This window comes from Capsicum annuum, chromosome 2 (assembly GCF_002878395.1).
Source record: "Capsicum annuum cultivar UCD-10X-F1 chromosome 2, UCD10Xv1.1, whole genome shotgun sequence".
Lineage (NCBI taxonomy): Eukaryota > Viridiplantae > Streptophyta > Magnoliopsida > Solanales > Solanaceae > Capsicum > Capsicum annuum.
In genome coordinates, this window is record NC_061112.1 from 129729814 (window position 1) to 129757082 (window position 27269).

At 37.1% G+C, this 27269-nt stretch overlaps 1 protein-coding gene across 3 annotated transcripts; it reads right to left on the reverse strand.

Annotated features, from left to right (window-relative positions):
- Positions 1–367: 367 nt before the first annotated feature.
- Positions 368–25328, reverse strand: LOC107859391 (mediator of RNA polymerase II transcription subunit 16). 3 transcript variants are annotated; one of them, XM_016704386.2, is made up of 16 exons: positions 24754–25328; positions 21095–21163; positions 20794–20882; positions 18695–18807; positions 18079–18191; positions 17927–18006; positions 16928–17524; positions 16187–16805; positions 15950–16029; positions 14741–14823; positions 13087–13323; positions 12754–12925; positions 12163–12644; positions 4411–4587; positions 3637–4011; positions 368–1157 (listed from the first exon to the last, which is right to left on the reverse strand). In XM_016704386.2, the coding sequence occupies exons 1-16, from the start codon at positions 25065–25067 to the stop codon at positions 1011–1013; spliced, it is 3747 nt and encodes a 1248-aa protein (XP_016559872.1). In that variant the 5' UTR covers positions 25068–25328; the 3' UTR covers positions 368–1010. The 3 variants fall into 3 exon arrangements, with proteins under 3 accessions (XP_016559872.1, XP_016559873.1, XP_016559874.1); XM_016704387.2 differs by having other exon boundaries at positions 17927–18011; positions 18090–18191; positions 24754–25327; XM_016704388.2 differs by having other exon boundaries at positions 18090–18191; positions 24754–25326.
- Between the last annotated feature and the right edge of the window lie 1941 nt (positions 25329–27269).

Consider the following 27269-nt stretch of genomic DNA (forward strand, 5'->3'; position numbering starts at 1 on the left):
ACTTTAATACCCCATAGAGTTTATGACTAATGCTTGCATTAGTTATTCACAGACAAAAAGACGTACCAAACAAAGTATTTGTAATACACATTAACTAATACATGCATTATATTTTTCAATACACTCTATCAAATGACCCCTTAATAAAAATCCTCTCCACCATTGCCTGGCTAAAGTTCCATCCCATGAAACTTTGGGATTTTACTAACAGAACCGGATCTAATCACCAAAAACATCCAACAAAATATGAAGAGAAGACTACACAATGAAAGCAAGCGTAAACAAGAGATATAGGGGCAAGGAAACTAAACCAGAAAATATTGCAATATCTGAGCTAGCCGAGACTCTAAACAACATGGCACAAGTATAACCAGCAAGAAGAAAGTGAAACACTTGCATGCCATCAACGCAAAACAAACGAAAGGGAAAACCCCTCACTTGGCAACTCTTACCACACATTTACAAGCCCGTGTAATAACACTATAGCAACCAGTCTCCAGAAACAACACAGAAGAGACGCAATTTAGTTTCCAAAACTGATTACTTAACTACTTAGAGCAAATAGATTGCCCCCATACAAACAACAAATGGGACATTATTATACATAACTACAACCCTAGAAAAGCTCTGGTTCAGGAAGAGAACCTAATATATTCTACTCAGTGGCCAAAAGAACTTTGCCCACATATGTTAGGATTCTTTCTTTAGTTCCTAAATTTGATGTATACAATGTAGCTAAGGAGTATTCCCATTTCCAGTAAACTGGGTTCCGATCATCGCGACTTCTTTCCAGATCTTTTCTAGGTATAACAAAGATAGTGAGATCAGGCCACATATCAATTACAAACTTCAGGCCCAGTCTCATTAGTCACACTAATCTTTAAGATATCGAACCAGACTGATAAATCCACAATAAGCTGGCAGAGTCCAAGGTGTTTGTCTCCATGTGCTGAACCATTACTGTTCATAAAAGTTGGGAGAACCATTCTTGATGAACTACTCCCAATGCTCTATACAACTCGAACCCAACAACCATCACACATGGGACAGCGATATGCCCACCGGCTGATCCACCATACTTCCTTCTCATTTTGACTGGTGGAGGGGTTGCCACTTGGTGAAGCAAAAGCTGAAGTCTGTCTCAGACATCTTATACACTGCAAGAAACAGACCACCTTAAGCCGAGGAACTAAACCGAGACTACAATTAAAATTACTTGTTGAGCTACTCCAAATCAATGAGGTAACGATATTGAAGCGACAACAAATTATAGGAATAACATCATGTTCATTAACTATTTGTTCTTAAATAGAAAAAGAAAAATTGAAATTAATATAAGAAGAGCTAAAACTAAATAATCTGGACGAACGAGTGAAGCACACTTTATTTTGCTTTTCCCAAAATATATCATGGGTGGATGTTACTAATGACCAGCATATTTCATCAGAAAAGCCAAGGACTGATCAGCAAGATAACACATGATGTAGACTATAGACTAATTTCCATCAACTGATCAACAATGAGTAGATTCAACACCAACATATAAGTTGATCTCTGCAGCATTAAATATACTCACCTATGAAATCTAAGTCACACAAGTAAGGTAAAAACTGAAATATAACAATTATTATTTGTTAGGCAACACAGTTCAATGAACATTGAAAATCTGAAATCTAGGTATTTAGGTATGGCGGTACATGTGTTTTGTTTCTTTTCTTCGTTTTTATGTGTATTTATTGGTGTATGTTGTTAACAGACTACGTAAAATAATTAAGTGGCCACATTCTCTTGTATGAAGGGCCAGATCAAAATCTGCTTCAACACACAACAGGTATAGCTTTGACATTGGGAGCATGGGATGGCAGACTAGCCCATAAATAGAATGTATGTTAAGACATTCATATGAAGGAAGATTGGATAAATAGCATGTTTTTAAGTTAAAGGTCCCTCTTCTTATACTCTATTATGCTAAATTAAGTTATGGTGGGGCTTTTCTCTTCTTTATCAACTACAATAGTATATTTTCTGTATATTATACCAAAAGAAGTCTTATTAGGATGAGAATTATACTGTAAGCTTTTCAAAATTTTCATTTTCAGCTAAAATGAAGACCTTTGATACGAGCCCAGAAGATGAAGAGTGTACTGTAAAAGATTCCGAAACGTTTAGCAGAGCGTTTATTTGTTCCAAGACCAATAAGTCTAAGCATTGCACATTAAGAGTTGCATTATTCTCAAGAATTGATAGAAGATGTTCAGAGTCGCTTTCATGATTCATGCAAAGATTATCATATTTGGGAGCTTGGGATTGACTGTGACACTGGTACCTTCACAGGTATTTTCATGTTGTGTAAACTTTAGTAAACAATATTTTATCTGCTGGGTTGTTTTCAGTTTGGGTTATCATTATGATTTATGTTTTACAACAACATACCGAGTGTATTCCCACAAAGTGGTGTCTGGGGAGGGTAAAATGTACGCAGTCCATACCACTACCTTAGATGAAGTAGAGAGGTTGTTTCAAATAGACCCCCAACTCATGACATTATCATTTATGCTTTCCTAGAAAAATTTAAAATAAACATATACACACACACAAAAAAAAAAAAACATATCAGCCTCTTGTGGTTTTCCATATATATATACACACACACACACATAAAACGTAAGTTAGTGGCACATATGCAAAAGTACAAGAGGCATATACTTAATTGTCCTCAATTTGGATTACCACAATGATATAGATTTTCCTAATTTTAAAAGAAAATGCAAAAGTACAAGAGGCATATACTTAATTGTCCTCAATTTGGATTACCACAATGATATAGATTTTCCTAATTTTAAAAGAAAATGCATAAGTAATAACACATGTAAAAGCGCAAGAGACATGTAGTTCTAACTATTTCTGTGAATTCATTCCTCATATCATAAAAAAGTTGATATATAACGCTCTATTGAGACATCTATTACTTGAGTTAGAACAAGAAATTAGATGGAGAGAAAACAGATCATTTTCCTTGACATTCTTTTATTTGCTTTAAATGGTTTTTGATGAAAAATAAAAATACGAAAACAAATATTACCTACCTATATTGATTATACAAAACACGAATTTACAGAATTATACAAAGTGTTCAACTGTAAAACATGTATTAGAAGTTCTAACGCATTTGAATTTGAAGACTTGAAATGCTATTTAGGCATTTAACCTCTTTAAACATACATATTCTAATATTTAGGTATTACAAAAAACAACTTTATGAATTCGAACAAATAACAATATAATGTACAAAGCCAGATCTCCTAGAAGAACAATAGGGAAAAGGACTTGCATTACATAATACTTTTCCTTATGTCTAAATAATATTAGCAATCAATTACAAAACGGAATATCATGCTTCATTATTATCTGTTTAACTAATTTTTGTGTATTTTTCACCTTATACATTTGATTTTATGTTTTTTCTGTATGCGTATCTTCGATTGAATATTTGTTTTTTTTTTTAAACTTTTGGTACTGTTAAAATTTTATTTCTTCAATATCAACTGAATTTACAAGAAATTGTATGACAATGCGAAGTGCGGGTTAATTAACTAGAATTTAGGGATAAATAGAGATGCAAATGCTTAGACTAACCTTATACCAAACTCCTTCAAGCCCAGTCTTCCATACAGCTGTTACAACATCTCGTCGAGACCCCATTATACCAAGATATGCACCCAGGCCAACGGAAGTGTTCAACCCAAAAGCAGCATCTCGTTCAGACATCCTGCGTTTCCTGGGCCACAAACCATGAGCTCCATAATATACATCACAATTTTCTGATGAGCTGCACTCTGTCAGATCCCTCGATGGGCTAAGCTTAGAATTATCATCCACGCCCGTATCTTCTGAATCAGACCAAGGTCCACCAAACATATTTCTCCTGTGCCATTCCTCAGCAGGCGGATGGAGTTCTAACTCACGCAATAGCAGCCCTGCAGCATCTGCACCTCTAGGCCGAGGCATATTCTACAAGAAAAGGGAATGAGATGAGTAGTGGGCTAAGAATTCTGGGGATTACTGCCCAGGCCTACATGAGTCGTTTTACTTATTTGTTTGGTGATTTTTTCCTGTTGAGGAGGTTTGAAGTACCAAAGTTGCCCAATGGATTTGACAAATATAACCAGCTGAACTCAGCCAACCCGAAAAATATTTTAAAAAACAAATTTAGTAATGTTATTTTCTTTCATTTCTTAATTTCTTGTAGTAAACAATTTAAAAAGGATGACTGATAAACAGAGTATTAGAAAGGAAGCACCAAAATGATATTGAGCATTACAGCTATAAACTTTGAGTAAAATGGAAATATCCCAAGAAACATTCACTCTTACATGCATTGCACACACATCTCTACAAATAGAACTCTACCTGCATGTGAGGTCCGAGGGAAGCTTCAACTACTTCCGGCAATACAGTATAGTTCCCATCAATATAATGAAGGCGGACCTGAATGTTGCTGCTCCCAACATGAGAAACTGGCAACGGATGTGCCAAACCAGCAGTTCGACGACAAAGATCCATTAGAATGAGAAAGAGGACCCTCACCTGCATGAAAGTTTCAAATGAATTAGCATTGCTATCCGCATAGTGAATAAGTTCGCAACTTCAAACATGGAAAGTTTCAAATGAATTAGCATTGCTATCCGCATAGTGAATAAGTTCGCAACTTCAAACATGGAAAAAAAATCTCAGATAAGATTTTATGCTTTGTGGGGAAGGGGGAGAGCATGCGATGAGAAAGATTTCTAGTTTTAGAAGAAAGAATGCAACAACAACAACAACATACTCAGTGTATTCCCATCAAGTGGGGTCTGGGGAGGATAAAGTGTACGCAGTCCATACCACTACCTAAGATGAAGTAGAGAGGCTGTTTCCGAAAGACCACTGGCTCAGGACAGATAACAATATACTAAACAAAACACATAAAAGCATGCAACAAGGGATATAACACCGCTAGATAGTAAAGGATAATAACAGAGACAAAACACACACGGTATACTATAAAATATCTATTCGAAAACATAGGCATCACCAATACACCACAGACGTACTCCTACACACTAACCATCTACCCTAATCCGCGTCCTCCACACCTTCATATCAAGGGTCATGTCCTCCGTAAACTGTAACTGTTCCATGTCATGTCTAATCACCTCCCACCAATCTTTGGCCTAGCTTCTCACACCTCCGGACTAGAGCATCCGTGCCCCTCCTCATCACATGCCCGAATCATCGCAACCACACTTCCCGCAGCTTTTCCTCCATCGAAGTCTCTCCCATCTCCCGAATAATCTCATTTCTAACCATATCCCTCCTGGTAAGTCTACACATCCATCTTGGAAGAAAGAGAGAATCTATGACTTTAAGCAATAGAGTGATATCTAATCTAGCAATAATCAGTACCAATGAGAAACTGAACAAGCAATAAATGGTTAGAATGCTATCAATCATGTTTCAAAAGGCATCTACGGAAGAATGTTTTCATTATTTGTAACTGGCATATGAGAAAGAAAAGACACCATTCAAGGTAAGCAACAAGTTTAGATCCTCAGGTTAAAAAATTGTCCATACCAAATGAACGGAGACTTTACCTGCTCGGAGGATATGTTCATCAACTTTTTAGTATTGTGGGAAAATGTCACTGTTTTTGTTTTTTGTACAACAAAAATAATTGTAATTAATTACAGTAGCACCAAGACAGTATACAAGTAATTGGAAAAGCAAATTTTAACAAGGGTAGAAATGGTTAATCACATTCTTTCGTACCAGCTATTTCTAAAAATTAGGCATTCCTTTCATCAATATGAAACTTCACATCCACGAAATATATGGCCTTGACTAATCAACAACTTCAAAGAGAAGTATGCATATTGATAGTCATTTCATATTTCCTCTTTTCTAAAAAAATAAAGAACCATGTCATAATCCCTAACCAACAATCTAGAAAAAATGCCTAAATATCAATTAATTAAACAACAGCACAAGACTAAACGGTGGAGCTCAAATTTTTGTTGATTAACTTTTCAAAGGTATCTTCTTTTTTTAAAAAGGAATTCAAAGAAATACTTCAAAATTTCTTGTTCAGATTCGTAGCCAGCTCCTTTTGGCTTCTTACCTCAATATCCAGAATTCACTCATTTCTCCTTCATAAACTGATATAATCACCAAATAGTCAACATTTTCATTCAGATAATTCCTATCTACTGCTGAACTATAATGGTTCTTTATTCCTGCCCACTCATCTCCCCTATGGGACGGTGAGGGATCCATTTAGAGATAACATGGGACGTCCTGTTTGTTAGAAACTTCCTCATCTGGATAGCCAAGCTATCTCATAACAAGAATAAGTTTTCAACCAGCTTGACAGAACAGAGGAACAATCTATCTATAGAAATATAAACATCCTGTTTAACAGAGGAACAATCCATCTATAGAAATATAAACATCCTGTTTAACAGAGGAACAATCCATCTAGAGAAATATAAACATCCTGTTTAACAGAGACTTCCCCATCTGGATATATCTCATAACAAGCTTAACTCACAAACCAGCTATGTCTCTTAAAACTGCCATGATACACCTTTCCATGACTTCAACTATTTCATTCCCCTGCATGTTCCTACTCTGATTTGAAAGTGATCTTCGCAATCTCATTACACAGCATATAATGGCATTTAATGTTTGAACCTACTATTTACTGATTGAAACTCACTTCTACTCCTTGGTGCAATTCATTGAACAGTGGATAATTATCTCTCCTGAGCAAGTTCATGTTAAATGGCTAAACATCTGAGCAGATCTATACAGTTTACTGAACTAATTCATTGACATAAATAGTTTGATGGGAGAAAATTAAGTTATTTGGGCCCTGGAGGATTGAGTAGGCGCACTCCTAACTTTTCGTTACAACATACAACACACTTTTTAGAAAAGGCCGGGCTAGTAGGACAGATTCTAGTACACTTCAATAACCTGAAGGCCATCAGATTATCTCTAGATTCCTTGGATTCCCTGACAATGCTTTGTTTTCTCCAGTGAGGAATATATCTTCTTAGTTTCTGTTAGGAAATAAGATTTCTCTAGAAACTCCTAAATATTAGATATTTTTTGGAATAAGTTCTTCTAGAATATCCTAGTGTAGTATCTTGAATAAATATCTTGTAGAATTATCTAGATATTCTAGAGCAGTAGAAGATAAGGATAACAAGATTTTTCTTGTAGATATATCTAAAAGGATATCTAGAATCATCCATAAACAAGTATAAATAGGAGGCACATTGTGCATTTATATCCATCTAGAAAAATAGAAAACAAAGCAAAAAAAGTTTCAGCTTTTCCCTTCCCTTTTCCTTTCCCAGCAGTTTCTTTGGTAGCAATTTACAGCAGATATTTCCTTATATTTATATTTTTCTCCTTGTAGCTTTACTCTCCCTGTTCCCTTTATTTTTGACATGATATCAGAGCCTATTTCTTACGGAATCTGAATCTGATTTTTTGTTGATTGGCTCATCTTATTTTTAGCTCCTTTTTTTGGATCTATTTGCTGAAAAAAACATGGCACCAGAAAATCAACCAACAACGGGTCCTCCGATTTTCTCGGGGGAGAATTACCATATTTGGGCCATTACAATGAAGGCTTATTTGAAGGCTCTCAACTTGTGGGATGATGTTGAGAGAGGAGAATCTGTTGTCCAGCCATTGAGAGAGAACCCAACTCTCAATGATATCAAAAAGTATGATGAGTTGGTGACTAGAACTCCAAGAGCTCCCACTTGCATACATTCAAGCCTTACGAAAATGATGTTTACAAGGATTATGACTTGTGAGACAACCAAAGAAGCCTGGGATAAGCTAAACGAGGAGTTTGAAGGCAGCAACAGAGTTAAGTCTGTTGAGGTGTGAACTTTGAAGAGAGAGTTTGAGCTCTTGAAGATGAAGGATTCGGACAGTGTGAAAGAATACTCTTCAAAGATGATGGATATTGTGAACCAAATAAGGATACTTGATGAAAACTTTCCAGATCAGAAAGTTGTGGAGAAGATCATGGTCAGCCTTCCAAACAAGTTTGAATCAAAAATCTCAGCTATTGAAGAGTCTTGTGACTTGACTACTCTTTCAATAGCTGAGCTGATCTCCAAATTGCAAATCCAAGAGCAACGGGTAATCATGAGAAGCGAAGAGACAGTTGAAGATGCCTTTCACGTAAGGCATAAATTCAAGCAACAAAAAGAAGGCAAAAAAAGTCTCTTTAGACCACTTTGGAGAGGTGAAATCTAGTGGATAACAAGGTGAACTTTCGAGGAGAGGAAAATTTCCACCTTGTGATATTTGTAGGAAGACGAACCACTTGGAGAAGAATTGTTGGCAGAAGTTCAAGAGGTCTCCTATTCAATGCAGATACTGCAAGTATGGGCACAGAGAAGTATTGCAGGCAAAAGCAAACTCAAAGTGGTCAGTCTTCCCAACGAGTAAATTTTGCGGAAGATCACCAAGTTGAAAAAACAAAGGAGGTATTCATGGCTTTGCACACATCACATGTTGATCGATATAATTGGTATGTCGATAGTGCGTGCACAAGGCACATGGCGATTGATGAAAATTTGTTTGTTAGCCTAAACAGGTCTGATAGGACCAAAGTGAAGATTGGAGATGGGGCACTGGTACAAGCCCAAGGAAGAGGAAGTGAAATTCCCTACGGACAAAGGTATGAAAATCATAAACGATGTTTCTTATGTGCCAAGCCTGACTCAAAACTTGTTGAGTATTGCTCAGTTGCTTCACAATAATTATTCACTTTTTAAGGATAAAAAATGTGTCATTTATGATCCTAAAGGTTGTGAAGGAGCAAAAATTAGCATGATTGGTAATTCCTTTCCAATTTCATGCTATTCTGCTAAAAGTTGCTCTTTCAATGTTGAAATGAGTGATACTTGGCTTTGGCACAAAAGATTTGGTCATTACAGCCTTAGTTCATTGGTGTATATGTTCATTGATATATATGCAATCCAAGGGTATGGTGCTTGATGTACCCAAAATTGACATGTGTTGAGATGTTTGTGGGTTATATCAATTAGGTAAATTGCGTAGACAATCCTTTCCTAAAGGAATTCTTTGGAGGGCGAAGGAAAAGCTAGAGTTGGTTCATACAAATATATGTGGACCAATGAGGACGATTTCTTTGAGTGTGAATAAATATTTTATTCTCTTTATAGATGATCTAACTCGAATGACATGGGTCTATTTTTTAAGTAGCAAAGTTCAGGTGTTTTCTGTTTTCAAAGAATTTGGCTATGGTAGAAAGGGAAAGTGGCTGCCGGTTGAAGTATATCAGGTCAGATAATGGAACTGAATATACTTCGCATCAGTTCAGCAAGTATTGTAAAGATGTAGATATTCAACAACAATTCACTGTTAGCTACACTCCAAAACAGAACGGGGTTTCCGAGAGGAAGAACAGAACGGTGATGGAGATGGCGAGATGCATGTTGGCAGAAAAGAAATGCCTAAATATTTTTGGGCGGAGGCAATCAACACTGCAGTTTATTTACTGAACAGATTACCAATTAGAGCACTCCAAGACGTGTCACCATTTGAAGCATGGAAAGGTATAAAGCCGTCTGCGAGACTTAACAGTCTTTGGTTCAGTCTGCTATGCACATGTTCCTAATGCTAAAAGAGGCAAATTGGATAACAAGGCAGAACTCTTTATTTTGTTGGGCTATAGCACAGCTGCAAAAGGGTACAAAGTGTATAATGTTCGTACGAAGAAGGTGCTTATCAGTAGAGATCTTGCAGCGGATGAGTCTAGCCACTATGATTGGGATCGAGATATTATTGTAAAGAACCAAGATGGGTGGACTTCAGTTGCAGCTCAAAATCCGCAAACGAGTGATATTTCTTCCGGTCCTATTATTGGAAAAGAGCACAATTCAGATGTTGAATTAACTTCAGATTCTCCTGTGTTGAAGACTAGGTCACTAGCTAAAGTTTATGAGCAATGCAATTTTGCTCTTGGGGAACCATTTTCCTTTGAAGAAGCAGCAAGTCATGAAGCTTGGATTTCTGCAATGGAGGAGCTTGCCATGACTAATAAAAATGATACTTGGGAGCTGGTTGATAGGCCCGAACAAAAGAACATCATCGGTGTCAAATGGGTCTATAGAACGAAGTTCAATCGAGATGGCTCCATCTTCAAACATAAAGCCAGGCTCGCAGTTAAAGGTTATTCCCAGCAGCCTGGAGTGGACTTTGGAGATACGTTTGCTCCTGTTGCGAGGCATGAGACAGTAAGATTTCTAATTGCTCTTGCAGCACAATACAAGTGGAAAATCTACCATTTAGACGTCAAATCTGCATTTTTAAATGGCTTTCTTGAAGAAGATATTTATGTTGAACACCCTGAAGGTTTTATAGTTGCAGGTGAAGAAGACAAGGTGTATAAGCTTAAAAAGGCTCTCTACAGCATTAAACAAGCTTCGAGAGCTTGGTACAGTAGGCTGGATACTCAGTTGTTGTCTCAAGGCTTCAATAGAAGCCTAAATGAGCCTACTTTATACTTCAAAAGGCAAGCTGATGGGAAGTTAATTGTGATATCTGTTCATGTTGATGATCATAGGTGAAGATTCTCTTGAGGTTCAAGAAGTTAAAAATGCAATGCTAAATTTTTTTGAAATGTCTGATCTAGGGGAGATGAAGTTCTTCCTGGGAATGAAAATTTCTCAATCTTCTGAAGGAATTTTCTTGTCCCAAAAGAGGTATGCCCTGAATCTTTTAAAAAGGTTCAAGCTTGATAAGTGCAAACCTGTTGCAACTCCACTTGTTGTGAATGAAAAGTTAATGAAGGATGATGGAGAAGAGCGGGTAGATTCAAAACTATACAGAAGCCTTATTGGAAGCTTGTTGTATCTGATTGCTACCAGGCCAAATGTGATGTTTGCAGCTAGCCTACTGTCCCGATATATGCAATGTCCCAGCACCAAGCATCTTGGAGCTGCTAAAAGGGTGTTGAGGTACATTAGAGGGACAACTGATTATGGGATTTGGTACAAAAGTGTCTAGAATGCTAGTCAGATAGTGATTGGGGTGGATGTTTGGACGATTATAAAAGCACATCTGGTTATTCTTTTTCACTTGGTTCAGGCATTTTTTCGTGGAGCACAAAGAAGCAGGATATCGTAGCTCAATCTTCAGCAGAAGCCGAGTATGTGGCTACTGCATCTGCTACAAATCAAGGAATTTGGTTGAGAAAAATCTTGTTTGATTTAGATCTTTTGCCAAAAGAACCAACAGTGATCTATGTGGACAATAAATTGAAGATTGTTATGGCTGAAAATCCAGTACAACACGGAAGGACGAAGAATATCAACATTAGATTTCATGCTTTACAAGATGCAGAGAAGAATGGTGAAGTTAAGCTGGTGCATTCCAGAAGTGAAGAAAAAGCCGATATTCTAACCAAGGCTCTTCCCACCAACAAGTTTGAGTTTCAAAGGACGTTGCAGGGAGTTTCAATGAAAAATCTTAAAGAGAAGTGTTGGGAAATAAGATTTCTCTAGAAACTCCTAGATATTAGATATTTTTTGGAATAGGTTCTTCTAGAATATCCTAGTGTAGTATCTTGAATAAATATCTTGTAGAATTATCTAGATATTCTAGAGCAGTAGAAGATAAGGATAACTAGATTTTTCTTGTAGATGTATCTAGAAAGATATCTAGAATCATCCATAAACAAGTATAAATAGGAGGCACATTGTGCATTTATATCCATCTAGAAAAATAGAAAACAAAGCAAAAAAAGTTCCAGCTTTTCCCTTCCCTGCAGTTTCTTTTGTAGCAATTTACCGCTGCAATTTCCTTATATTTTTCTCCTTGTAGCTTTAAAATCCCCATTCCCTTTGTTTCTGGCAGTTTCACTATAGTTTGCTGCCCCCTGCTCATTCACCAACTCTGAGACTCAGATATCACTAAGAGTCTACTACTATTCCGATGCCACCAATTTGGTGTTACGTGGAAATTGATAACTATTTGAAAATGAAGGGACAAAAGTATAATAATCCAAAACAACAAACAGTTCAAGGAGAAACAACAGCAACTGGCAAAGTAACAGATTATAAAGTTTACCTCCTCAAATGTGTATCCTTGACCAGCATTGCCAGAACCTATCCTAGACCGTTTAGATGGACCTTCTTCAGACCCCTTTACTCCTGCCCCAACCTGACCACCTGGCGTCGGTTTTGCACCGGAGATGGAATCTTCTGCTTTGCCTGGGATACTGGGCTGAGGCTTTTGCATTGACCCATCAGCATTCCTTTGAGCAGCTCCCATAAAACACGGTAACTGTGTTCGCCGGAAGAAAAAACAGAAATGCAAAAGTTGACATAGCCGATGAAGAAAATGGCAGTCCCCTATAAGTCTAACAGCCGGAGTTCCAGGGAAAGTGCCTGTGTTGATACTTATGGGCATAAATGTAGAAGGACCAGTGATGGGATTTGGGGCTGAACTGGGAACACTGTCAGCCGTACTACTAATTTTTGCTATAGCTCCTTGTACCCAAGCTTGCATCTGAGTGCTCCCAGTGGAATTTGCAGTACCACCCTGAGCGCCTGAAATGCATAGGTCCCCGGTTTAGCTCAGACAGGGGAAGAGAATTCTTGGATCCAGGAAGGAATATCCTTTAACAGCACATAACAGAGAGAAGCAAATTACACTAACCCTGAGAAGTCGCAGGAGAAGAAGCATTTTGAGTAGGACTAGTCACCATACTCCTACTCCCACCTGTACCTGCAGTAACAGCATGACTGGCTAATGTACGGCAGAAACTTGCATAGCGCCGTAAACGAGTGATGAAATGGGAAGCCAGATCAAGTATCGCATCTACATATGCCTGGATTAAATCATTCCAATACTTGAGAAACTCAAAACACTGAATGCAGAAATAGATATCTTTAGTTAAATATACAGAAAGGTGACTAACCCAAGACATACTATTCATTTATGGGAGACCAGTGGTTGGGGAAGGTACATCGGACAAGTGAAAGACAATACCTGGATACTTGGCACCAGTGCTGGTTCAACGGCCATCGCCTCGGGATCAATGCCAAACAGTGTCTCACTAGAAGCTTGCCATGGCTCTGGAACCAATGATGATGGGTTTGTTAAAGCTGATTGAATCCCCTTGCCAAGCATATCTAGCAACAATCTCGCTTGCATGTCAAGCACCATTGCCCGGACTTCTTGAGCATTTGTACCTTCTAGAAGCCTGCATTTTATCCTGTCTAGACTCTGCATTATATTGACAAGATCTATCAAAACTTAACGAAATACAAGAACGAAAAAACTCATCATACATCCCTGAGAATGAACTGTGATGAAATAATCAAACAGGTTTAAAATTCAAGAACTACTTGTATGTATATGTGCACAGATTCAATGGAAGAAAAACATGATCCCATAATCTGACAGAAATACACACCTACAAAGAAAAAATCTTCCACACAAAAAATAATCGCATGGCACATCTATCCTAAGGACTTCACTAGTACTACATTAGGTTCATACATTCACTGTGTCATCTCCAAAAAATAGACATGAATAGTCGTAGTTAGAAACTGGAAAAGAAAAAAACAAGGCTATTCTTTGATAGATCGTTTTATTGCATAAAATTTTGTAATATTTGAATGCCTCTATGCCCTTCCGCAAGAGCTGTATTAATTTTGATGCAATACGCAATTCCTTCTAGCTTCTATTCAAATTCAACATCACACATTCAAATATTCATTTTTCATTTATGTGATCGAAAGCGCAGAAAGTATTAAGTATTTTCTCACAATCAGGCAGCGTCAGCTTTTGCTAAAGGAATCATTTATCATTCTATCTTACACTTCGCATTCTAGTTTCTCCGTTGTTATAACTTCTCAGAATAACATCTCTTCTCAATTGAAACAGTTATACTCTTGATCGTACTTCAATTTTCTGGATTTTTTTATTAAATTTTTATTGATCAGTTACCGTCACATGGTGTCTAGGTTCTCTTTTTTTAATTAAAGTTTCATCGATCAGTTACCGTCACATGGTGTATAGGTTCTCTTTTGGGGAGGAAGGATTCAGGAAGACCTGCTCCTTAGCACCTAATCTTTACTGATTAATAAGACTTCCACAGATTGATTTAGTAACTTTGTTCAATGGCTTTCATACTGTGTCCAAGCTAGGTCATGACCAGCTTCCATGGGGAGAAAAAGGATAAGTAATTTGATTGTGCTATTCATTTAATACCACAACTCATGTCTTTCGTATATCCAAACCTAAAAAGTATAATCTATTGTATTCAAGAAAGGCCTGTAGTTCATATGTTAAAATAAGCAAATAACAACAAATAGAGATATCATGTTCGCAAGATAGAAAAAATTAAAGACGTGGTAAATACACTGCTCTATTAATCATTATCTTCAGCAAAACCTAATACACACCCTACCCCCACCCCTCCACAACAGATATAAATTCTCCATCCTCAGACTGATATCATGCAACAGCAAAGCTCATACAGAGAAAAGCAAAGAATAAAGAAACATGAAGCAGAATGTGAAATGCAACTTCCGATATCTTCACATAATTGCTCATTATCACCAGTCCCCATCCAACTCGATACACCAGGACGATAATTTCCTCATATGCAATTAATACTTAAATAAAAGAAACATACCGGCCCATACTGTTGTCTATGCTGAGTTGAAGGAAGGGAATGGAAATCTGCATCCAGTACATCAATGACACTGTTCAAAGCAACTGCAATAAAAGCACACATCATTAGTGATAGCTGGATTCTTCATGCATGCGTCTGACCCAACCAGGATAATGTAGTCAAAACTACTCTTAACAGAAAGAAGCAGAGATCAACTGATTTTTATAATCAAATCCTCGATCGAGGAAAAAGCAAGGCCAGGAGAAAGCTCAAACTAGAACTAAGGCCTGCGGCACAGAGGTGAGATATTATATCAGACTGAAGCACAATCTCTTTGAACACCAATGAGCATTCCTTTTCTTTCTTTCTTTTTGTTTTTTTTTTTTGAGGAGGTAACATATTCAGTATATTCATAAGATCAAAATTTGTGCTGGAAGCGAACCAATGACCATTCCTAAAGCCACTCATTTTGATAGACCTTGTGAAGATAGAGGACTTTCAGAAGACCAAACCAAAAGAAAAAAGAGAGAGTTGAGGATGTCAGGGAAGAGGATAGCTGTCTTAAATTGTTCAGAATCCATGCAGGAGAGAAAAACAAGGAAAAGCAGAGCATCTAAGAACTGAATTTCAAGAAACTTAATCTGCTATGTGATTTCTATTTTGAGTTCCATGAAACCCAAGAAAAGATCTTGCACCAGAATGACCAAGGATTAGACAAAAGATTAGTACTATGATAGGAACATGTATGCAACTTAAATTGAAGATATGACATTTCACTTCTTTAGAATCCCATACATTGCAAAAGGTGGAGGCTATGTTACTTGAACCTGGAAATCGGTACAGAGACAAATTACCTCAACAATTAGAACATGAATTGAATATTTAATTTGGACACTCTTTATGGCTTCTCAGGATTCCATATTAACACATCAAATAGCAAACAATCATAATCCCGTCATAGACACATTCACATACAGACCATGAATGATTGAAATCCATGTTATGCAAGGAGAGATTACTTTTGCTAATTTGAACTCAAGCGTGGTAAAAAATGGGTCTATTTCCGGCATCATGTCCAGAGTCAGCCCACTAATCCTATCCATTGACTCCAGGATAGATTCAGAGGTCTATGATTCTATTTTAGCTCTTGATCATATATCAAGTTTGAAGTACTTTCCAAATCCATTTCAGCAGTTCAATTCTAAAGCTGTCAACAGATTAAGCTCTTACCAATGCCATCCTCTGCAGCACTTTGTGTGCATCCAACAGCATCCCACCAATCAACTCCAACCAAAAGACTCCACCAAAATCTTCCAATTAAAAAAAAATATGTCATCTCTGGGAAGACGGTTTAATGTCATAAACAAATACTATTCTAACAAGATGAAATAACAGTCAGATTGAAATGCATTAATAAGCATGCTAGATGCTTCAAAAATATAAGTGAAGAATGCAATGCACATGTACCTTTCAGCAATTGCACGTTCCCAATTCGCAGAGTTGGCTTTCACCTGATTACTTGGAACAGCAGGAGGAAGAACTCGAATAATCTTCAATATTGTACAATCCCTGTTGGTATCATGCCAAACTGAAGCTGAGCAGCAACTCGTCGAAGAAAAGGCCGGAGCAGCAATGGCAGATCCAACATCAATATGGTAGTTATCAACAGGGGTGAAACTTGGACCCGAGAATACATGGATGCCACCTCGTAGAAAAGCGACAGCTATCTCACCACCATGAGCAGAATACACAATACGAGCAAGGGTTCTAACATCACTTGGAAGGTCAAAGGGATCAAAACTGACCCTCTTTCCCATCTCAACACCAGAGTCTGCCATGTTTCTTCCATTAGAAACAGGTCCGGCGCCTGCTGCTTGGGGTCTCTTAAAATCATTTCCTGCTGGGATACATTTATTTACTTTACTCACCCATACTGTCTGTTTTGGTGCCTGGCCACCAAAGCTGGACGTGGGATTTCCAAATATTTGGTGGAGGACAACATCCTCCACAGATGACTCCCAACGTTGAACCCTCCACCCTGTGATCGAAGGGCCTTCATCAGGATCATAAGGCGACATGTACTGTCCTACAAAAACAAATATAAATTTGTAGAAAGTTAGTGCCAGAAAGAAAACCAGAGAAGGGGGAAACCCATCCTCACTAGACAAATTTGAAGGGAAAAAAGGGACATTAGGTCCATCTACCCACCTTCAACAATCACAACAGCTATCACAGAACCACCACGGGTCGGATCAAAAGCAACTGCAGTAACACCAGAACCCCATGTTGTGGTAGCTGTGGATTGAGCTGCAGCTTCAGGACTCACATATGCAGAAAAGTTGGAAACTGGAGAACAATGAAGTGTAACCATGTCACTGTAATGTTGTTCCGTTAGTTTTTTGCCTTGCTTAGCCTCTTGCAATAAATACTCCTGCGAGCTAAGCAAATATGCCGCCAAAGGAGCATATCCATCCCAAGAAGGTGGATTAAGAGATGGCGGAACCCCATTGCTCACACTTGTCTTTGGAGTTGCTTGAAATCCATTACCAGGGCCAGGTGTCACTTCCCAGACGACAACAGTTGATGGATTGACTATGGGAACTCCAGCAACATGCATTGCTCCCGAGTCTGTTATGATAGCATCAGCAGCCATGATGCCACTAGGCCCTGCTCCCAATAGCCCTTTGCTTGTGCAAAACCACTTTGATGGTGCACCATTCGGATTAGGTGGCCATTGGGACCAGTGGAGCTGAACAGACCCTGATGAGAAGACAGAGCATACACACAGAAAACTTGGCCATCCAGCTACAGTCAAAATTACAGTAACATTAATTAAGGAAATTTTCAATTAAAATTGATATTTTGAAGAGGAGAAAAGAACACCATGGACACATGATGGCAAAAGTAGCAGGATTAGCACCAGAACAGCATTTAATTTTTTTGGTGATAGCACCAAATTCCATATGAATCCAACACTCAGAATTATCAACTCACTAATCACAATGAAATGATGAAAAAGGCCGAATGGCCATATTGGCCGTAATTAATTTGGCCGAACGGACATATTTGGTAGAAACATTGGCCGAAAGGCCATTTTAGGTAGGAATGGTAAGGGTTGCTATATTTTTTAGTGTAAGAAATTTAACTCAAGGGACATTTTGTATAATTTTCTCATTAAAAAGGGAGAGAGAGAAACAAGGGACCTGCCTGGAGATTGTGGTTGCTGCGAAAGGAATTTCTCCTCAAATGTTGACTTAGCGGAACCACCCGTTCTTGTTGAAAGCCACCTATACTAAAGTTAGGTATAACAAAATCAAGAAACGAACTGGTCATATTATGCAAATTTCACGACATCATACCAGTTGCATACCGGAGAAACTCCTGATAACCACTTTGTAACAACTGCAATATCTTGACGCCATTCGTACTCTCGATGCCAACAACTAGCATCTCGAACCAGATTAGCTGAACCCTGAGTAACCAAGCATACATGTTAAGTAAGAACATACTTTTTTTATAACCATGGTGGTCCAGCCAACTTGCATACACCTTGACTAATTTCCCAGATAGATACTGCTACCTCCCACCAACCTAGGTACCGGATAACTCTATCCACCAAGGCTTGGACAGACGGGAAGAAACCACCTAGTGTGTTTTTTGCCTCTGTTGGGATTTGAATCAAAGACCTGATCATTCCAAACCCACTTCATTGACCAGTAGGTCACACCCTTAAGTGTGTTGAGCGAGAATAGTTTTTGGAAACAACGCAGAAATAATCATGAATGTGTATCATATGGGCAAAACCAACACTCAATCAAGACATTGGCTACCGCTTACCAGGTGTGACTCTGTGTGACATGGAAAAGGTTAGCAACCCGCACCAAGAACTTGAATGTCACCAAAAATACATGAGAACAGAAAGTGAAAAGCACAACAGAATGCACTATAGCATAAACTCGAGAAAAACCAGCTTACTTGAGAAGGCTGAGTCCAAACTGTTATTCTCCCGTGAAAGTTAGCTATGAGCAGTGCACGCGGACACGAAGTAGGAGACCATTCAATGAATTGGACGGAATCACGAGGGGAGTCTGTGTAACATAAATTGGATGAAATATATGAAAGGCAATCAATCATGCACAAGACTTAAAAGTGAGCATCTCTTTAGACACAATTCAGTTCAGTCCAACAACAACACAATGTACCAGAACTCTTAGGGCCCAATTTAGTTATCTAACAACAGAAAAACAGGAGAAAAAAGGCAGTCTTACCAATTTGAAATTATAACAACCAAAGTCCTCTTGAAAAGATGTTCGGCTGTCTCTAAAGCCAAAGGTGGGCTTCAAGGGTATTTTTAAAGTACAGAGAGACCACTTTCTAATCCAATGTGATCTTGTAAAAAATCAATTAACTCCATTTTCTTTAAGAAATTCTTTATAATATGTTGGAAGGCTGTAGCTTGATTTAGGTTTTGCATGTAAACTAGGACTATTTTGTCCAAATGCAATCGTACGAAATACTAATGATCAGTAGACAATTCAAATGCTCAATTCAATTGGGGATCTCCAACATATTTAATGTGAACACTGATTAGCAATCTAGCACACTTTCCATAGATGATGGTCGAAAAAAATAAATTTGAAAAGAAACATTAACAATTCTCTAATATTCTGAAGGTCACATCCATCTATTACTCAAAAAGCTGAATACTTGGGAATGTAGTTATGCTGGGATAAGTTAAAATGGGATAAGTTATCCTGGAATTAGTTATGCATTAGTTATGCTGAGATTATTTTTTATTGAGTGTTTGGTTTGTTGTATTCAGAGTAATATGCATGGTATAATTTCTAAGAATAAATTAACTGATTACCAAACTACCCTCCATCTTATTTAACTTTTTTGTATATATATATTTCTTTTCAAGCTTTAAATATTTATTCTTAAAAATAAAACTATCTTATTTAGCTTAATTTTTTTGTGTGTGTGCATTTTCATGATTATATCATGTGTATTTTAAAAATAAAATTTTCATCTTATTTAGCTTTAATTTTTTTGTGCGTGCCTTCCGATGATTATGCCGTGTGTGTTTAAAAAAAAATCTTACATCTTATTTAGTTTGAAATAAAACTTTCAACTCAAATTTGTTAAAGTAAAAGAGGATTTGTTGTTTCTGTCATTCATTTAAACATATATCACTCATATAATATAGAATATTAAAATTTATTTTAATTGATATATACAATATTAAGAAAACGAGTTGCAACACATTGAGTGAATTTGCAAGGCATTTGGCCAAAATAAATAAATAATACTTATTTGTAGAGGAAATCTTTTATTTGTATCAAGAATCACCTTTTTTAATAAATAAATAAAGAGAGGCATTTTGCACTATAAAGTTACTGCTTACTAATAGCTATAGGTAAGTAATAATTCATAAAAAGTAAGATTAATAATCTGAATACATAACTAGTTTACCTGCTAGGCTGCTACACAACTTAATATAACATTTAGAAATTTTATTTGAATATAGGTAGGGGTAATTTTGTCCTTTTATAAATTTATCCCAAAGATAAATTATGGTGGGATTGTTATCCCACCAATTGTGTGGATAACTTATACCAGTACCATTTATTAGTCCTGGGATAAGTAATCCCGAATATTGCCAACCAAACATGCACTAAAAAATTTTATCCCGGGATTATTTGCTTTAGCACCTCACACCAAACGACCCCTTAATTAATTACTCTTCCATGAAGGGTTATTTATCCACCGTTTTGCATTGCACCATCTGTTCAGTTTTCATGCGTTCACCATTTCTCAAATATCTCTGATTTTCCTTCTATTTGAAAAAATCAAAGGAGGAAAAGAAAATCTCATTCATAAAAGATTGATGGACCTAAGAGGGTCTCATATTTTAGGCTCTAAACCCGTTCGCAAAAGGAAGACAAATCTATGGCCATTATATAAAAAGAGACAATGAATGAGTAAACAAAGTTGGCCCCAAAAAAAGGAACTCCGATTAAGGCACAAACAACATTACCCCGGTCACCATACACGGTCAAGTCATTCTACAATACCTGCTATAACATTGAACACGGTGCACTCAGTTGGTCGCTCTGGGATGACTATATGTATAGGGATCCAGAAAGGTGGATTTGCATTTGAACTACAAAAAGTTAGAAGTAATAATAAGAATACAACAGTACATGCAGAGATATAAAGTGATATCTAGAAAATTTGACCACATCAAATTTTACATTGAAAATTTGCTCATCCTCCGCATCTTTTAGCAGAAACACTGGACAATAACTGATATCCAACACCAGTAAATTAAAGTGTGCTGAAATAATTTACTATGATGGAAATCAAAGCTCTAACCTTGGGATCCTTGCACACGTTTCAGATGCACAAGCTATTGCATTTAGCTTTCCACACCAAGCAACAGCACTGAGGAAAAAATCCAAAAGAGCAATTCAGAGGCAAAAGACAATATATTTATCCATTCGAAATGAAAGCAACTGCCAAAGGAACAAAGAGACATACCAACACACACACATAGAAGATCAATATATGACTGTTGGAGAATGAAAAATAACATCAAAACCATGCTCTTGATAGCGAAACTAAGGATTTATACATGCTTGGTAGTGAGGGGGACAAGGGTTTCATGCCGGGGGACTTGGAGAACTCGGAAAGGTGTCGCGATTATGGTTATTGTAGGAGGTTAAGGGGACTATTCTTAGGATGCGTAGACGTAGGGCGACTGAGCCAGACGAGTTTTCGGTAGATTTTTGGAAGAGCACTGACGGGGCAGGTTTGGAATGGCTGACAAGGTTGTTTAACATCATTTTTTGGGCGGCGAAGATGCCTGAAACTTGGAGATGGAGTACGATCATTCCATTATATAAGAACAAGGGGGATATTCAGAGTTGCAACAACTATAGGGGTATCAAGTTATTAAGTCATAGTATGAAGGTTTGGGAGAGGGTGGTAGAGTTGAGGCTGAGGAGGATTGTGACTATTTTCGATAATTAGTTTGGTTTCTTGTCAGGTCGACTACTGAGGGCATTCACCTCATGAGGAGGTTAGTGGAACAGTTTAGAGAGAGGAAGAAGGACTTGCACATAGTGTTCATTGATCTTGAGAACGAGTATGACAAAGTCCTTACGGAGATTCTGTAGAGGTGCTTGGAGACTAGAGGCGCGCCCGTGGCGTACACTAGGTCGATTCAGGACACGTACGACAGTACGAAGACTCGTGTGAGCATGGTAGGAGAAGATTCGAAGAACTTTCCTGTTTTGACAGAGTTGCACCAGGGATCGACTTTTAGCCCATTTTTAATTACCTTGGTGATGGATGTTTTGATGCAATGTATTCAAGGGGGTGCCTTGGTGTATGTTATTTGTTGATGATGTTGTACTGATTGACGAGACTCAGGAGGAGTTAGTGATAAGTTGGAGGTTTGGAAACAGACCCTTGAGTCCAAAGGATTTACGTTGAGCAAGACCAAGGTGGACACTTGGGGTGTAAGTTTAGTGATTTGCCGCATGAGGCTAACGTGGTGGAGAAGCTAAATTCACAGGCCATTCAGAAGAACAAGAGTTTCAAGTATCTTGGGTCTATGATTCAGAGGAATGGCGAGATTGATGAAGATGTCACGCACCATATTGATATAGGGTGGTCGAAATGGATGCTCGCTTCAGGGGTTTTGCGTGATAAGAAGGTGTCTCCTAACTTAAGGGTAAGTTATACAGAGAGGCAGCCTGACCGGCTATGTTGTATGGAACGGAGTGTTAACCAGTTAAGAACTCTCACATCCAAAAGTTGAAGGTGGCAGAGATGGGGATGTTGCGATGGATGTGCGGACTCACTAAGAGAGATAACGTTCGAAATGAGATCATTCGGGAGAAGGTGGAGTGACTTCAGTGGAGGACAAGATGCGGGATCTGAGGTTGTGATGGTTCGGGCATGTGATGAGGGCAGCATGGATGCTATAGTTCAGAGGTGTGAGAGGTTGGCTATGGTGGAATTTAGGTGGGGTAAAGGTAGGCCAAAAAATTATTTGAGAGAGGTGATTGGGCATGATATGGAGCAGTTACAGCTTATCGAGGACATGACCCTTCATTGGAAGGTTTGGATGCGAATTAGGACAGAGAGTTAGTGGGTAGGAGTTCGTTTGTAATAGTAGGTAAGAGTGTTTTTGTTTATATCTATACCTGTAGTTGCTTGTTCGTGGCGTTTCCATGATGACCTTGATTTTGAATAGATAGTTTATAGTATTACCTTGTGGATGTCTTGTTTTCTTTATTATATAGCGGTGTGTTATCCCATTTTTGTTGTGTGCTTTTATGTTTTCTATTTGTTAGTTTGTTATACTGTTATCTTTCATGAGTCGGGACTCTATTGAAAACAGCCTCTCTACTTCATCTCTCTACTTTATCTGAGGTAGTAGCATGGACTGCGTATACTTTACCATCCCAGACCCCATTTTGTGGGAATACACTGAGTACGTTGTTGTTGTTGGAATTTCACAGCATTAATGGGCTTATGGCCAGATTTGATTTATCCGGTTAGATAAGATACATGACTACCTTATTGCTTAATTCTTAACATTCTAAAGAGAGATGGGGGTGGTGATATTTTTTTTTTTTTTGATCAAGTAAAAGTATTTTCATTCATAAACATGACCAAATCGGCCATATACATAGGTTACCAAAAGATCAAAACTCTAGAAAATATGAAGCTCTACAAAATCCACCCAATCCTCTAAGCAAGAAGGAACTTTCTATTTACACCAAAAGAAATTAAGAGAGCAGAGACTACTCCTCACTTGCAAGAAACTCAACTCTACACCTTCATAAGCTCTTCTATTTCTCTCTCTCCAAACTACCCACATTAACGCTATCGGAACCATGTTCCAAGCCCTTCGTCTTCTCCGCCTTCTCCCGCTTTTCCAACTCAGCATCAGATCTTCCACAGTTCTTGGCATTACCCAAGGAGTGTGAAAGCATCTAAATATGGGGGTGGTGATATTAAGCATATCAGGCATATCAGATTGCTGGAACTGCAACGAGATAATGGCCAAACAAACTTCTTTCTCTTATATTGAGAACAGCGCTTACAGGGATTTAATCTTGCAGAAAAAACACATCTGCGAGATTAAAAAGATCCTCAGATGCTACATTGTAAGTTAATCTTGAGCATTCTTACAGTTGAGTTAATTTGTCACCCTTGATATCATGTGGCATTTTGGAGAAGATTGGATCTGATGCAGCAGATGATGTATGTCAACTATCAGATTTTCTATTTTCATCCTACCAGTCTATTCATTTCTTGTGCATTCTTCATCCAAGCCCCAAAGTACTTCCAAAATCAGCATTTTTTGAGATAAAAAGTGCAAAAGAGCAAATAGATCTGTGGAGCTATAAGTGAAAAGTGGGAACTGAAGTGTCTTCATAGTGAAACGTCACTTAATTTACAGAAAAAACAGATATTGCGTGGCTTCAACACTTGTAATAGCAGATTGAATAGTACTTGCTAATTTCGGCATCTACCGTAGATAGAGACAATACTAATACAACTTTTAGTGTTAAAAACAATTGAAATATCAAATTGAATTGAACTTACAAATTTCGGCACATCAAATGGAACTGAATTTACTAATTCAGAATTTATCATATAAAAGTGACAATACTAACACAGTAAAATGCAGTTTCAACAAGGTCATGAAAAGATGATCCAATTTTGGATTAACAGGTGATTGAAAATAACTAATTTGCAGCATTCAATTTTATAGATATTTGGTTTAGTAACTGTAACTAAAGAGTTTAAGGGGTAGTCCCGAATGGGAAGAAGCGGAAGAATTGGGACTGCTCTTTTGGATTAACCAGTGATTGAAACAACTCTGGGAACAAAAAATGCTGGTCTCAGCCAGTGTATAACCAGTCAATTTAAGACAACCATCTCACAGAATTTAGGTGTAGCTCTAAAATCAGCAATAATTTTATTTAAAAAAAAAAAAAAAAGGATCGCCTCACCTGAAATTGCGGCAAAGTTCAGGAACACTCATTTTATGAAGCAAATTGGACCTAGGTTGTTTAAGACTGATACAAAAAACGTTAGCAGGATTAACAGAATCCTCGTCCATAGGATCATCTTCGACCGAAGAAACCTCCTTCTCCGTCACCATCTTTTCGTCGCCGTCGCCGTCGCCTTCAGTACTGATATCCGCTTTTTCCTGAACCTTACTAGAAGGTTCTAGAGATTTATTCTTCTTCGTAATAACAGAAGACGATGATGACTCCTCTTCCTGCTCCTCCCGTTTAGCGACAGGTGGTTGTTGATTGTTCATTTGAATAAACCAAAAAGGTCCAAATAAAACCCTAATATATATAGTTAGAGAGAGAAAGATGACAGTTAGAGAGAGAAGTGGGTGGGGGAGGGGGTGGGGAAAAAAAGTCTAGGCAAGTGAAGGCGACAGGAATCAGAATGGTGACTGTGTGGGGTTAGGGTTTGAGTGGAAAGAAATAGGGGAAATGTGAAAGTCGCAAAACAAGTAAGGAGATTCTCTTTTTTGAGAGCCAATTGCTTCGCTGCTACAGTTTTTCTTTAGTGCTGCCCTTGTGATGCTTACTAGTTAGTAGTATATAACTAATAGGACAGGTTACAATTAAATTGACAAACAGAAGAAGTACTACTTCACTCATGGAAATTTGCTTCTTTGTCTATGAGGTGAAAATATAACGTGTTTACTCATGAAAATAAAAAATATATTTATTTTATTTGATATTTTAAAGTTGAAAATTGAGTTAGAATTGTGTTTAATCATAGTATTTTCAAAAATATTTTACACTTTAAATATACTTTTTTATGGAGTAATAGAAAAAATTGAGTCAAAAATCAAAAATTATGAAAACGTATTGGGGAATGCGTTTTAGATTTTCATGACTAACTAAGTATTTCAAAATAAGTAAAGACATATTTCGAATATTGTAAATAATATTTATGGCGAAACGCCTACTAAAATTTCTTTTTATAGAAAAATTTTTAAAAAAATTCTTATCAGCCCCCTCCCTCCCCCTCCCCCTCCCCCTCCCCTAAAAAAAAAAGCTATTTTTAAATTTGATTTTTTAAAAAAAATTAAAACTGTCCTTCAGGACTGGCTCACTGGTTTGGAAGGTGGTAGCCCACCATAGCTGCCCGGGATCGAATCCCCCCTCAATGCCTTTGAGCAAAGAGTCTGTCGCATAGGGCTTGACTAATACGGTCTACATCCCCGTGTGATTTGATAAATTTTCTGAAATTCTTTTATTAACAGTTATTGATAAATTTAACATTTATAATAATTAAGAATATTTTAATAAATTTACCAATTACGACACAATATCATATCGTCAAATCAAACAACAAACTTGTTATTATATAACATCAAACCATACAATCTATCTAAATATTATATCATATAAATATTATACAGTATAATTTCATACCATAACATTATGAGATCATAGAAAAATACCATCCAAACGAAGTGTTAGGCGACAGCACTTGCTTTCCATATTGCGGCAGAGTCGCTAGTTGATGACGTCCTCTCTCTTGTGCTATTATAGGCCCATTGGCCATAAAAAAAATTACTTTTCCAAAAATAACTTTTACTTTATGTCAAACTCAATTACAATTTGATGTTTGGCCATGAGAATTTCAAATACAACTTGAAGTAAGGATATTAAGAGGGTCGGGTCGGGTCAATTCAAAACCGGCCCGTGATAGTTAACCGCGTTGGTGGGCCGTGCGGGCAAGTTTGGGGTTATGTGGGCCAGATCCGGGTTCAACAGTAAACAATTTAAAAACAACTCTGACTCGGCCCACTTAACCCAACCCGGTTAAATTCACCTAAAATCGTTCAAACTTGGTTAAAAAATCGATCAAATCCGATTAAAAAACTGGTCAAACCCATTTAAATATATATATATATATATATATATATACACACACACTCACACTACAATTATATACACTCCAATATACACTATATATTTTTTAATAAATATATATACAATTCCACATATATACGTACCATTCAATATATACGACTATGCGTACTACTTTAAATAAAACATATACTACAATAGTACAATATATATATATAGTTATATACTAATTTATAAAACATATACACATTTATACATTAAATATATACGTTTATAGAAGATATATACACATATACGCACCATTCAATATATATGTACTACTTTAAATAAAAAAATATACTACAATATATACATATAGTTATATACTAATTTATAAAATATATACACATGTATACGTTAAATATATACTACTTTAGAAGATTTATACACATATATACGCACCATTCAATATATTATATATGTGCTACTTTAAATAAAACATATACTACACTATATATATATATATAGTTATATAGTTATATACTAATTTACAAAACATGTACACATGTATACGTTAAATATATACGTCTATAGAAGATATATACACATATATACGTACCATTCAATATATATGTACTACTTTA

Excerpts from the sequence above, each read along its gene's own strand:
- LOC107859391 (XM_016704386.2), bottom strand. The coding sequence starts at position 25,067 with ATGAACAATCAACAACCACCTGTCGCTAAACGGGAGGAGCAGGAAGAG. Across the intron at positions 18,007-18,078 it reads GTTTCTCCGGTATGCAACTG|GTGGCTTTCAACAAGAACGG; the intron begins GTATGATGTCGT and ends ACTTTAGTATAG. Across the intron at positions 16,806-16,927 it reads AGCTGTTGTGATTGTTGAAG|GACAGTACATGTCGCCTTAT; the intron begins GTGGGTAGATGG and ends TTGTTTTTGTAG.